Here is a 13,998-nt window from a genome sequence, read left to right as displayed (position 1 = left end):
GCGTGATTTTTATTTTCCCTTCCCAAGTGGATATGAAAAGTAATTTGTCACCAGTCTCTTGTGTACTGAAGAACCCTGATCAGTTTTCTCTCTTCTAAACTAAATAAACCATGCTTCTTCCAACTTCCTACAACATTCTTGTTTTCTAAACTGCATTTTGTCCAATAGACACTCCTCAAATGTTCTGTCTCCATCTGCATTTTATATGGCTGGGATAATACTTCACCTAATGAGATTCCATAGGAGAATCATTTGCTTCTTTGGGCAATATCCTCCACCTGCATAAATCACTTAGGATCTGCATACTTTTCTTTCTAATGCAATCTGGGGCCAGCAGAATGGGCTCAATTACTTCTATGCAGCAGCTGTGGGATGAACAGATTGGAGAGGGAGGTGGTGTCTCACACGTGTGCCACCTAGTAGGCAAAGGAACTGGAGCAGACTCTTCAGGCGGAGTGTGGCCTGCTTGTGGTTGAGGAGTTAGAGATTCTCTTCATTAATCCTTTTCTATTAATACTTTTTTAGAAGGTTGTTTTGTGTGTGTTTTTTTTTTTTCTTTTGAGTAAGTTCAAGCAAGGAGGAAAAGGAAAAACTCTAACCCACTGCAGTACTGAATAAATTCAGAGGTAAACCCAAAATTTTTCAGCCAAAAAGTATTTTTGTTTGGTTTTTTGTTTGTTTGATTTTTTTTTTTTTTGGTTGTTTGTTTTTTGTTTTTAAGTAAATCAGTTAAACTTAGGCAGTGGAACTTAATTAAGATGAAGAATAAGTGAAATCCAGTTTTTTAGGTAATAAAAACTATGTGGTGTGCAAACTGTGCACTGTATGCAGCAATTCGTAGCTTGCAAGAGGAGTGCACCATGGGCGGCCTTTTGGTTGTGAAAGCTAAATCGTTCCTGTATTCAGTCCTCAAGTATTCATTTACCAAATAATTGATAAAATGAGCGAGGGATAGAGACACTAAGAGAGTGTGATCCAATGCCAAGCACGGGTTTTTTGTAGTTGATTTTAAATCTACATTATGCTAATGATGTTCATTTGGAAAATGTGTCCACTCCCTAACTTCTGCCGCTGAGCGTTCTCTTAATTGGATTCAGATGGTTGGACTGAAACAGTTACAGGGTTCGTATACAGAGGAGTGTTCCAAGCACTTTTTTTTTCTTACCCAGTCTTTCTTAGCCAGAGTTCCTTTCACTGTGGCTGGTGTCCAGACATTCTCAAACTCCCTCATTAAAGGTCTATCTGATACAAATGGGCACGGTTCTACTGGGACAAATGCAGTTATGATCACTTCAATGTACTCCTCTCCCAATCCATTGGGCTAGCTGGGCTGGGTTGCTGGTCTCTGGCCAGAGTTCACCAGTGAAGGAGTCCATCTCACCAGGCTTATGTTGCAATTTGTCATTCTGAAAACACAGGCTGTTGACTAAATAATTCTAATAGTGGGAACAACCTTTTGTTTCCGTTAAAATGATATGAAGAGTTGATGTTTCTGAGGCATTTTGACAAGGCAGCATGTTTCTGTGTAGAGGTGCTGTGCTATGATTTTCATCTCTATGCTGAAATTCAGACCTACTTTATTATCTGAGCACCTTGACTGAACTCAGACTGTGTGTATCATTCAATGTGGTGAAGATATGAGACAGCATCATTTTCCCAAGTAGCTGTTCTAACACATAAGCACTTGGTTTGCTTTGAAGAGGAAAGAGAAGTTGTGACTTTCTATGCAGTTATGACTCTAATAGGCACAGTTCTTATAGTCTGATTTACTATGCTCACAGGCTAACCAAAATTTACTCTCTAGTTTCAAAGAGAAATAATTATAGATGGGAAATTCTTTAAATAAAAGGGTCTAATTTCTATCAGAGGTTTTTGTTTGAATTTCTGAAAGGCAACTTCATTTAAGTAGCTGTTTCTGAAAGTAGGGTCAAACAAAGACTTTCAGACACCAAGTGTTGTGTAGGGATAGATGTGCAAGTATTCCCCCAAACACTTGCTGCTGTTCAAGGAGATAATACTTTGCTGAAGGTTTATAAGAAATATAAGAGGAAAATTGAAAAAGATACAATGGCTGTTGGAAGATGGTGTTTTTTTATGAACAAAATCACTACTGAATTTACATTGTGAAATTACAGTAAGCCACAGACCCAAGAGGGAAAATTAAAAGAATACTTAAAACCAACAATAAACATGCAAATTAAAAGTCATCAATTTTAAATGAAGTCATACACTATTAAAAATAAGCACAAAATTACATACTAGTTTGGATGTGTAGTTTATAGAATACACCAAATGTTAAAATTGAATGAAATTAAGAAAAACATTTTCGAAAGGCAAGTAAAATATCTGTTTAATTAGATTGTAAAGAAAGAAGATTAAAAGTAATATTTTGTGAAACAGTAATTACTGTTTTTCAGAAGTAGTGAGGTTCCTATGTGTTGATCTAAATTTAATGGTGATAGCACATCTCTTTGGGGTCTTTTGTTTTGTTTGTGTCTTCTAATTATTTTAAATGGCAACCACCACCTTTATTTTGTTTTCTTTGCCCTGATCACACTGCGTGGCTGTTTGCTCCAACACTCTGCCAGCTCATGAAAGTAAATCTGGGAGATCAGCTCATACCCTCTGGTTCTTCGAGGTTAAAAGCCAAATCATTGCAGGGGACTATACAGCAAGATAACAGGAAAGGCAGCTGAAACCATTGGGAGGTGGGTTGAGGTGCTGATGGGAGCCTGAGATGTAAATAAACCAGATTGCTCTCATTTCCTCTTTCCACTGTATTATGCATTCCAATAGCACTATTCATCTTTATGACAGACACCTATTGCTTTAACTTTACTGCGGGCCACTGAAGTACATTAAAGTGGGCAGGAAATGGAAATAAATAGAGTTCAGTGGAGGCTGCTGGATAACTAAACACACCACAGTCATTTTTAGTATGGGGTCATGCGTTTTTTAGCAGATTTATCGTATTGCTTAACTTTTGTTAGGAAGATGGGTGCTGTTTAAGAGAGATACAGTATATTTATTTATATTTTTTTGAGTAGGAAAATGTGCTTGGATACTATCCTTTCAAACTCTTTGGGATGCCAGAGATGAAAAGAAATTGGGTTGAGTCTCAGCTGGGTAGGGTCAGTGGGATATGTCTGTGTGCACTACCTCAGGTTGTGGTTAGAAACAGAATAATGTGGTTGAAAATTTGAAGAAATCCTGCTAGCAAATAGAATGGGAGGAGGACCACAGTCCACTGGCTTAAATTAATCTTCCACCTAGAGGTAGTGAGGCATTCCTGTAGGGAGGCTGAATGGAATTTGGCCTTAAAAATGCATTTACTCGTTTTTTAATGCCTGCACGTTTTGCTCACTCTTGGAAATGTGGATTGCTCTTCTGCTTATTCAGAGAGATGTTTTCAAGGATAGCAAAGTTACACTGCAAGTTCCAGATACCCTTAACCAGCAGGAGATAGGACTTCAGGTGAATTCTGTTTTTGTGAAGACTTCATATGTTTGTTTTTCCTTGGTTGTTTATATTCTGATAAGATTAAGTCAGTAACTGAATGAATGCACAACACGGGTTACTTGAAGACTTAAAGCTCATATTTTCACTCCCTTGAGATAGCCAGATAGTTGGAAACTTTTCTTAAAAAAAAAAAATTAGCAGTGTTTTTTTTCCTTGATTATACTGAGCAGCCTCTGGGTTTGCTGAGCATAGTGCTTTTGTATTTTGGGGATTTTTGACAATGACTGCTTTATAGTTGAAAGCAAGCCTCAGCCTTCAAAGTATTTGTCAATATAGAAGATAATAGTGGATATTTCACAATGTCAAGTAAGATAAAAACTAATTTGTAAGCAGTGCGGCAGAAATCTGGAAAGACAATTAAGACAAAAAATCATTAACATTGATTCTGTTGCATTGGGATGGTACATTCCTGTCTCCAAAAGCATCTTTTTAAAATGTTGTTCACCTAGATCTGTATTTAATTATGTATTACGATGTGACATTCAATGTTTCTTTTTTCTTTTTAATTATATTTATATCAAGAATTTAATTTCATTCGGAATACTGCTCCAGATACGCTCGCATTGCAGAAACTAGTGCCAGGCAGAATTGCAGGTAATTACTGAGGCTGGTTGCTGGCAATTTGACTTTTCATCATTTGTTCGTCATCGTTTGTTCGCACTCTGTGGATAGTTCCTCACTGAAAGGATTAGGTTACAGATGGGTGGGTATTACTTCAGGGACTTCTTAAGTGAGAATCCAGATGCTTTTCTGCCGCCTTTCCTCTTGCTTGGTTCGGGAGTTAGAAGTCAGTAGCTGCAGGTAAGTTTCAAAGCTTGTATCTTTGTTTCTCTTACGCAGTGGAAAAAGCCTCTATGTTGCTCCTTGTAACTGAACAGAAAATCTGACTGCAAACTGTAAGTTAACTTTAATTTAAGAAAATTACAGGTAGAGCTAAAATTTCAAAAGAATGTAATTGACGTGCAGTATCCCTGACAGACTGTTTGCAGAAGAGTTTAGCTACAAGAAGGTAATTTGTTATTTCATGCTTTGAAAACCTGTCTATGACTTAGGTATCTAAGCTGTAGCAAGGTTTTCAGAGATATTGGCCTTTGGCCACATCTCAGATGCTTTGAGTAGGTGTGTAGTTTCAAGGGCAGTGGTCTCGGGCTGTGGTGTTTTACAGTTGTGAGATGTGAGTTTTGTTTGTGTGCCCCACATGCAGCATGTGGTGTTACCCAAATAGCTGAAACCCTGCTTGATCCTCACCTGCTTTCATGTGGAGGCAGCAGAGGTGAAGTGTACGTCAGAGAGGGAAGCATGAATTACAGTGACTGTTTCTTTCTCTCTGTTATGTGTTGCTCGATGTGTTTTCAAACCTGTGCTCGTTTTCCCTACTCATGGTTTCAGAGGTAAAGCCTGAAGGCAGGCTTCAGGCTAAATGTGCTGATGTTGGAGGAAATTTTTTTTTTTGTGCCGTGTGTTCTAACAGGAGAACAGTCCTGGTTTTCTGAGCTTACTGTCCTGCCCAGTTGAGTTTGGAAGGACTTGTGAGCTCTTCTGACGTGGGCAGTTTGCATGTGTGTGTTTAATCTCCCAGCAGCAGCTGGCAAGCTGGCTTGTGTCTGTAAGGACTGCTTGCTGAAAAGCAGTGGTGAATTCAAGCATTTCAGAAAATCTCTCCTCATATAACAACATGTAATTATCTCATACCTTTACCTTACTGGGGGCTGCTGTTCTCCCCAGTACAGTTGCTCTTAGTGGGACCATTTATTTTACAATTCTAACAGTCTGTGATATTTGGATACCTAAAATCTGTATGCAAAAGTTAACAAGTTGAGTCTGAAATTAGGGTTTTAGTTTCTGCAGTAGGAGGGGAAGCTGTGAACATTACAGCATCACAGTATTTTGCTTACCCTGCTTGTTCAGGAGGTAAGAACAGCATTTGGAAAGTAGGTGTGACAAAGACAGCATAGTTTATTTATGCTGTGGAGGAACAAAAGAGTCATGTTCTTTGTAGCACAGCAGATTGAAGTGGTGTTGGAGCACTGTTTGGAATAGAGGCTTGTATGTTGTACGTTTAGTTTTTGTGCCATTCCCCCCAGCAATTTGCACACCCCCTTTTGTCTGGGCTGCCTCTCTGCTGGTGGAGCTGCAAGAGGGATGGCTTTAGCTGCTTCACCCCTCCCGCCTGTGTGTCTAACACATATGGTCACTCAAGTTTTATTTCTTCCCTCTGTAAAACATGAGAGCGTAACTTCCACCCCAGCCTTGTTAGGGCACGAGCTGCCAGAGCAGGGGCTCCCCGGCACCAGGCATTGTCACCGGATAGTAAAACCTCTTTAATGGGGCTGGCTGAACTTTTAAGTTATGGTTAATGTTTTTAACAGTAACTTGTGTTTCCTCTGGCCTTCACGCCCAACCATTAGCCAGGTGTTTTTGTTGCACAGAGTGGAAAAATAAAAGTAATCTAACTGTCCAGCTGGGCCTTCACTGCGGTGCTGGAGGAGGTTGACCACAGATGCAAAATGGGGATCACAGAGGCTGGTTGAGTGGGTTAAGAGGCTCCTTGTAATGCCTGGAAAAATATAAGCATTGGAAATGAGATGCCTTTTTTCTTTTTTTTTAAACCATAAATAAATTACAAGGTTTAAATTTGGCATACTATGTGCCTATATGCTTTTACTCTGTGTAATTTTCTAAATATATTATTTTTTAAAATTTATTTTTGTTCCCCCCCTTTAATATGGCATCCACTTGATTTCTTTGTAACTGCAAGACAGGCCTGACTCTGATCTGCCTTATGCTGTAAACTGTGTTTATGGAGCTAGAATTGGGGTCATTAATTTTCTTTACATCAAAAGAAGTAATTTCTTTTAAATGAGAAGCCTGTTTCACCTAGTAATTCGCTTTAATTGCTTATTTGAAACTTTTGACATTTGATAGCAATTTAAACATTACCAGATGAGGCTCATGCAGTTTGGGACCTGCAGGTGCTTCCTTGTGTGCCCAACTTGGATCACAGGAGTGAGCCCAGGGATGTGCCTGGCTGCAGACAGGGCACCCAGTGCTGGAAGGGGCTGTGTTCTGGGACTGTTTGAATAGATGCTGTGTGTCAGCCTCAGCAAGAATTTGCTCAGAGGGCTCTCTCTCTTGGAGAGCTTTCTGTGGAGCACAGAGCATGGTGTTGTTTGTTTTTCTTGGGAGATGGACTGCGTGGCCTTTGTTTTGCCTGAGGCTAAATAGTGCTTGCAGCACTGAGTCTCTATGTTTAAGTCTAATCAATAGCACTTTCTGCTGAAGGGTTAGAAAAAAGTTTCTAAAATATTAATTACTCCCTTTTTTCCTGACTAATATCTGTTCATTTAGTATTATCATCTTTTGGAAGGTTTGGAGGGAACGAATTTTCCTCCTCTTGAGGGTAAGCAAATAGTGCAACTTCAGAGGCATTTTTATTGGGATCTAAACCTCAGTGAGGAGAAGAGATAAAAATGGAACATGGAATGCACTTTATTGTTCAGTCAGCAGCAGGAGTAGGTTTTCTTATCCTGAGAAGTATTTTTTTAAGTAAATAAACAATAATTTAGATTATTGTAGCAAGAGCAACTTTTGTTAATGGCTTTTGGCCGTGGAATGCTAGATATACTCACAATAGCTTCTATCAACACTCTGTGTGTCTTTTGAGAGATTAAAACTATTCCAGGATTAGTCCAACAGCTGAATATGAGATGAATTCTGTGCTGCTGCTGCAGAAATTAGGCAGTGTTTTAGGACTTTCTGAATTCAGAGCAAAGCAAAAGTACCAGTGCCAAGACTTCTTTAAAGAGTTTTTTTGATGTGCGTTGTAATTAAAACCAGAATTAGTTTTCTAATAGGACATTAATTTCCTAGAGAGCAATTGCAGCTTGGCATAAAGTAATACACTTTTAAAAACAAGTACTGGTCTGGGGATATCCCCAGCATATGTTGGATGGCTGACTTACTAGCTATGTGTGCCCTCCTTATTAACAAGCAAATTAAACATTTTCACTTAAAATAATTATATAAATAAACCTTTGGCTGTGCTGAGATTTCATTAAAACCTTATTTGTTTAGAGAGCTCAATGACAGTGTGTTAGGTTGGGTCAGTTTTACTGCATGGCATTAGTCTCGATAGCAGATTTACAACAGGGCTGGATTTAATCTCTTGACTAATCTTTACAGTAGCAGGCTTGGGATGGGAAGGCGTTTGTGTGTTCCAGGAGATAGGTAACTCTATCTCTGAAGTGGAAACACGGTGCTGGGTTTTAAAATGTCTGAGCAGCCTTAAAATGAACTGGCAAAGGGGTGGTGGAGAATTGCTTTGTGAAAACAAAATAGGTGTTGCTTTTAAATCAGCTTCTTAGCATGTACATTGTCACACCTTCACACATGGCTGTAGGCTCAAATCTATTTCTCATCAAAGCAGTTGTAGCATAAGGGAATATTGCAACCATCTGGGTTGCAAAGATCAGAAATAACGGTCCTTGCTAGCGGAAGAACCAGCTGTGGGCAGCACCACGTAAACTGGCTTTTATGCCACTTGATTAATCATTTCTGAGGGTGAAGACAGCAAAACGTTTACCAGGTCATGCATTAATTTTTTAAAATGCTTTAAAGTCTAATTTTCCTGGGCTTCTGGTGGTGGTGGTATGCCTTTGAATCAAGTTATGATATTTGTAGGTTCAGCATCTCAACTAACATTGTTCCTGAGCACAGGAAACACAGGCCCTTTAGATGTTTCCAAAGGAGAGTTAATTAGAAGAATGAGCAATTATCAGGTACGCCACAGCTCCACTGTTTCATTCTGGTGATAATTTTCATGCTGGGTCCGATACAAACGAATGCACTTAAGGTTTATTAATCCGCTGCAACTTGTGAGCCTATTGAGGTATTCAGGGTACAAAAGACTGAGAGTTACCAAAACAGATTTAAAGTACTTCTGTGAGTGGAGAGCAAATCAGATAACTTTTTTTTTCCCTTCTTTCTGTCTTTCTGTGTTCACTCAGTATGTTTTTTTTCTTGCCTTTTTCCGCTTCTTTAGGACCCACGATTATCAGCTTTAATTTTTGACAAGCTTCAAGTGCCTGACTATTTACAGAAAAACAGGAATGAAGGAGAGAGCAGATGCGAAACTTGTGCCACTCACTTGAATCAGCTGAAGCAGGAAGCCATTCAGATGATGCACACCCTCAGTCAAACCAGCTACCCAGAAATGCCCGACCTCCCACCCGGTGCCGGGGCCGTGACCAGCATGGTACCCAGGATGGTCACTGTCTCCTCCCAGAGAGACCTGCCACTCATCGCTGGGCAGGTGGGCAGGCAGCCTGGAAAGTCGCCAAATCTCTTTTCTGCAGCAGAGAGGAAGAAGGGACTTGGATGGTCTCAAGGCGTGGGCGGTTTTCCCAACTCCAGCGTTCAAGTGACGGTGGCCCCCAGCGGTCTCAGCGGCGCTCTGAGCTCGGTCACCATCCAAGCTCAGCAGTACCTCGAGGGCATGTGGAGTATCTCCAGGGTGAACAGCTTCCTGCCTCAGGCTTGTCTAGTAAGTAGCAATAGTTCAGCTGCTTGAGTTTTGTTTACATGTGTGTGGACATACAGAGAGATGAAGATAAAACTTGAGATGCATACATATTTATGTTAGCGGGGATCAGCTAATGGTATTCTAAGCCATGTTTCAAGGGCTGAAAAAGAACTTTGAACGATGTTCTATCAGATGCCACAAGGAGTTTACTTTCTTATCTCAGATGGTGAGATCCTTTCCTCAGATGTTTTTGCACCTACTTTGGCTTCACATATGCAGGTCATGTTATTTGTCTGTCACCTGCCTGGTAACCCCTTTAGAAAAACATAAAAGGCCAAGTTTGTCACATATGAAACTCTGGGAGCTTCCTGGGATTATATCAAAGATGAACTTGACCCTCAAGTCTAGCACTGAGCTTCTAACGCTGTGTACAGTTCAGCAGTTGCTGTTGATGGATTGTGATGAGCATTAATCTTCAGGTTAGATGTGTTGCAAAACAGTTTGCTGCTGAGGAGGGTACTCAGAATGTTGCTTCAGAGCTACATGCCTGTAAATGTCATTGCACTTGGATTTTAAGCATTGCTGTTGATTCCCTGTATTCTGCATGCATTTTAAGAAGCCATGTGGGAAATAAAAAAGCTTTATAGAAGTGCATGTTACCTTTAAAATCAAGTTTATTATGTATTTGTGACTATCTACGGAACTGTGCTAAGAAGAAGGATATAGTGACTGATTTTGATTAAGATCTGTTCCTAAATATTTTTCACATGGTAGTGAACAGGGGAGTGTGTGTAATGATGAAATATGTACCATTTGAAGTAATAGTGTCCCCTTAAAAGATGTAACAGATCCTGCAAGACCAGGTATGTTGGTGCTACACAGTTTTAAATCCAACATAATGCCTTATGTGCTGTTGTATGTAAACACTGCCTAATATTGCTTTGTAGCTTCATCTGCTTGAGCTCCAAGATCATCAGTGATAAATATTTAACAGTGCTGCTGTGTAACATTACTTTTGCAGCCTGACAGTTGTGTTTTCTTCCAGAAAAAGCTTGGAGACATGATTCCTCCCTCCCATGCTTCTCTCTCATACGGAAATTTGTGAATTCACATACATCCCACCTCTGAGGGGTTCCCATTTAAATCTAGTGAATATCCACTGGCATCAGATCACTCATTGAGAAAAGGAAAAAACCTAGCCCATTCAGCTCTTCATAGTTTATAAGGAACTGCTGCTATTAGAACTTTTCTCTAAGATGTTGCTCCATGCCCTAGGGATAAATTTGGCTGGCGTTAAGTGTATGATGTTGTCTTTAAATTACCCTTTAAATTCTGTATATATCTCAGAATTGTGGAAGGAAAAATGAGAAAGCTACTGGGTTAAGAAGCCTGTACTCTGAAAGCATAAGTATTTCCATTTGCCTGCTCATTCCTTGTCTGCCCTTATTCCTATCCTAAATAATTCACCAACAGCAAGCTCCAGATTTCTTCCTGCTTAACCATGCTGACTGATAGATGTGGTTTTCCCTAACCACTGTGCTATTCTAACATAAAACTGTTGCCTCATTTAACCCCCATGAAGGAAAAATGTGTCTAATGCAACAGAGCTTAAGTGTGATCAAGAAATGTGCAAAGAAACTCAGTAGCCTGGAAAACAGTGACCTTTAATGAACGGACAAACACTGAGAGTGTCGGAGACAGCTTGGATACGATCCAGGCACCTGCAAGGACAGTTTAGATTTATAAGCAGTTTTTAGAAAGGAGCTGCAGTTGTTTTATCTATTTTAAATTTTTTTTTTTAACTCATTTACACCCAAATGTTACTGAAAATTGTGTGCGCATCTCTTTCCAAATTGTGCTTCTTGAGTCTGTGTGAATTCTTCTACTGCCTTTTGTATTATTAAGAGCCTTGTGTCTGATGAAGCTGTTTGGGTGGGTGAGGTGGAAAGTGCTTCCCCTACGCTCTTCCCCTGAGGAATCACAGGTGTTGAAGGAAATAGGGTTGGAGAGATTTCAGGAAAAATCTAGTATAGCTCTTGTCTAGGATAGCATTCACTGCAGAACATTCTTGTCCAATGCTTATCTTCTGACCTCCTCTCACAATTTTTCAAAGACTGGGATTTCCCGGTTTCTCTTGATTCTCAGGTCTGAACTTCCTTTCCTATTAGAAAAGTTTACTTGATTTATTTCCTTTTTTTATTTTTTTTTTAAATTTTTTTTTTTTAAATCCTAGTTGGAGAGAGAATTTTGGCTTCTCTTTCCTGAAGCTGGAGACAGAGTTTAGGTTTCAGATTAACCCAGAAGAGAGATGTGGATGTACATACTTTTAGTGATGTCTTTAGTAACATTTCCTGTATTCTTGTAGAGCAAAGCTGGTCTGGCTAGAGGAATTCTGGAACAAGAACTACTGCAGTAGAAAGGACATCACTGCATGTACTGTATGTGTGACTGCACTGTGGAGTCTTCGGCCCCGGTTTAGGCAAGATATTGCACAAATGGAGAAGAAAAAGATGGATCTTTTCCCAAGGAGTTCACACTCTTGGTTGTGATACCAGTTATTTTGACCACTCTGTAAATACCCATTTCACTGGGAATCTGTACTTTTACCTTTTTTCCTTACCAAAGGGTACTTCAAACAAGTGCTGTAATCCCTGGTGGGAAACTGTTACCCAATTCCTAACCTCTCAGTGATTTAACTGCATATGAAGTGAGTGTGATTAATCTTCTATAAATGGAAAGGCAGACACTGGTGAAGGCTGGGGTTCATCTCAAGTATTTTTAGCTGCCCAAAAGACAGTTGTTTGTTCTGAGGTAATTACTGAGGCTTCTCTTGTAGCTGTGGAAGAGCAACAGGCACCTCCAAGAGGTGCCTTGTCCTTCTCACCTTGGGTGTCTGCCTTGTCCACGGAAGGTGCCTGTGGCTTTCAGCTGATGCTGGCAGAGCCCAGGTGGATGATGTGGAGTAAATCCTTGCATCGGTGTCTGATGCAGGCTGCTGCGTGCCCAGTGTCTTCTGAGTGTGAAAATACCCCCCAGTGTACATCTGCCAGTCCTCAGGAGACCATGTACCTACACATGTTTCTCCAGGGTCTGTATTTTTTATTCATGGTCAGTTTTAATAGAAGCCGTAGTGGAATTGTCTGTGGGGAGGAAAAAAAATTATTTGATTCTTTTGCTCCTCTCGTCTCCCTCCCCAAACTTGCATGTATTACCTTGTAATGTCACTTATGGTTGTGAAAACACTTCTGGGCTGAAGGTTGAGGGTCACAAGTGCAGGACATCGTAAATTTTTAATACATGTTTGGAGTTCAAGTGTGAAAAATCCATTATATAGATTATAAATTTTTTGAACAGGAACGTGTGTTTGAAGCATGGTGAGGGTGCTGCTCAAACCAAAATAATAACTGGGCTTTGGGAGCCGTGAAGAGGAACAGTAATTAAGGATCTGGAGGAAGGTTCAGGGAGGGGAAGACTGGGATTGCAACCAAGGTGCAAAAGGTGAAGATGTAATCAGTTGCTTTACCCAAGTGGCCTGTTGTGAAAAATTACAAATAATAATCACCAGTAGCAGTGATAAGTGGTCTGACCAGACAACAAGCACTGTGGAGGGAGCTGGTATAACTCTGGGTAAGACAGCTGATTTGTAGTGGACACCTGACAACTTTAATTAATAAATAGTTTTATATTGATGTTTTTAGTTCTAGACCTGACAAGTGAATATAAGGTTACTACTCAGATGAAAAAACATTAGCACTGCTCAGCACTGCCACTCAGTTTAATGCAAAAGCAGAGGACTGAGGGGAATTTAGGCTTGCCAGATGTGTTGGAATCTGGCTGAGAGGTAGAATATTAAAACCACTGAAAGTACCTTGTAAACCTATTAGAAGTATCTGCATTTATTTTGTATTGTGAGGAAGAAAGAGGTCATACTGTGTGCTTTAAATTGACTGTGTTATTATTATGCAGTGTTATGTACTGCATAAAAGTGCTAAAGTAGCCATGCCATGTGCTATGAAGACATCACAGTGAAATAGAGCTTATTTGCAAGTTGCTTTTTCTTTTATCTCTGTGCAAAATGAAGTCCTTGTCACACTATTTCTTATCTGAATGTGTACAATTGGACTACATATAAGGCAAAATATTCTGGCTCCTTGAACCTTTACCAGTTTGTAAGTTGTTTTAAAAATATATTAAAAATGCACCACTAGGAAATTGAAGAAGTTGAAGCTCTGTAAAATTCAAAGCGACTTTAGGTAAAACTTTTAAAGCATATATATGTAAAATTGTAAAATTATCAAAAGCTCAGTGTACATCCCTGAGAGTATTCACAAATTTAAAGTTAGGTATAAGTTTATGGCCTGGGTCTGTGAGATTCAAAGAGGGGGGGGTTTGCCCACAACACATGTAAATGGGTGCATAGATTATAAAGTTAATTATGTTTGCTTGTCTTATGTGAAAAATCTCTGAGTTATTTTAGTCGCTATTCAGACTTTGCTGTAGTTTCTGTAAGTCTTTTCCTTACCCTAATCTAAACCAGATGGATTCATCAGAGGGTAGTTCAGCCTCTGACTTTCCTTAAAGCCTCTTTGTTTGTTTATAGAAAGGGTGACTTACATTTTGTTTAAAAGATGCAATAAAAAGCTGACTGCAGAAAACAGAAGAATGGCAAGATTTACTTTCCAGCATTTACTTTTTTACTTTGATAAATGTCATACCAGATGGATTTTTAAATTAATTTTTAAAATCCTTCTTGATAGCTTTCTCAGTGACCTTTTATTAATACAACGTGGGAAATATATTTTGTAATGAAACAATTAAAATACAGTGCATTGACCATAAATCTTGTCTGTGAGACATATGGATGTCTTTGAGCTTTGGAATATTTCTGACTCCACGTGTAACATCTTGAATCTCAAGAAGTCAGTGTCAGACAGCTGGTGGGGTCAGGACTGCATAGA

The 13,998-nt window shown here is 39.5% G+C and overlaps 1 protein-coding gene across 2 annotated transcripts in view; it reads left to right on the top strand.

The window, feature by feature from the left end:
• Nucleotides 1-13,998, top strand: part of KIF26A (kinesin family member 26A) — a 101,271-nt gene that overhangs the window by 26,369 nt on the left and 60,904 nt on the right. For both annotated transcript variants that reach the window (XM_027887531.1, XM_027887532.1), the window contains exon 3: nucleotides 8,561-9,061. In XM_027887531.1, the coding sequence (XP_027743332.1) occupies nucleotides 8,561-9,061 (501 nt within the window). The remainder of the gene's footprint in view (nucleotides 1-8,560; nucleotides 9,062-13,998) is intronic.

The sequence above is a fragment of the Empidonax traillii genome, unplaced genomic scaffold, assembly GCF_003031625.1.
Source record: "Empidonax traillii isolate 1590-97213 ecotype Southwest subspecies unplaced genomic scaffold, ASM303162v1 scaffold213:size761030, whole genome shotgun sequence".
Classification (NCBI taxonomy): Eukaryota; Metazoa; Chordata; class Aves; order Passeriformes; family Tyrannidae; genus Empidonax; species Empidonax traillii.
This window is presented reverse-complemented; position numbering and strand designations above follow the sequence as displayed.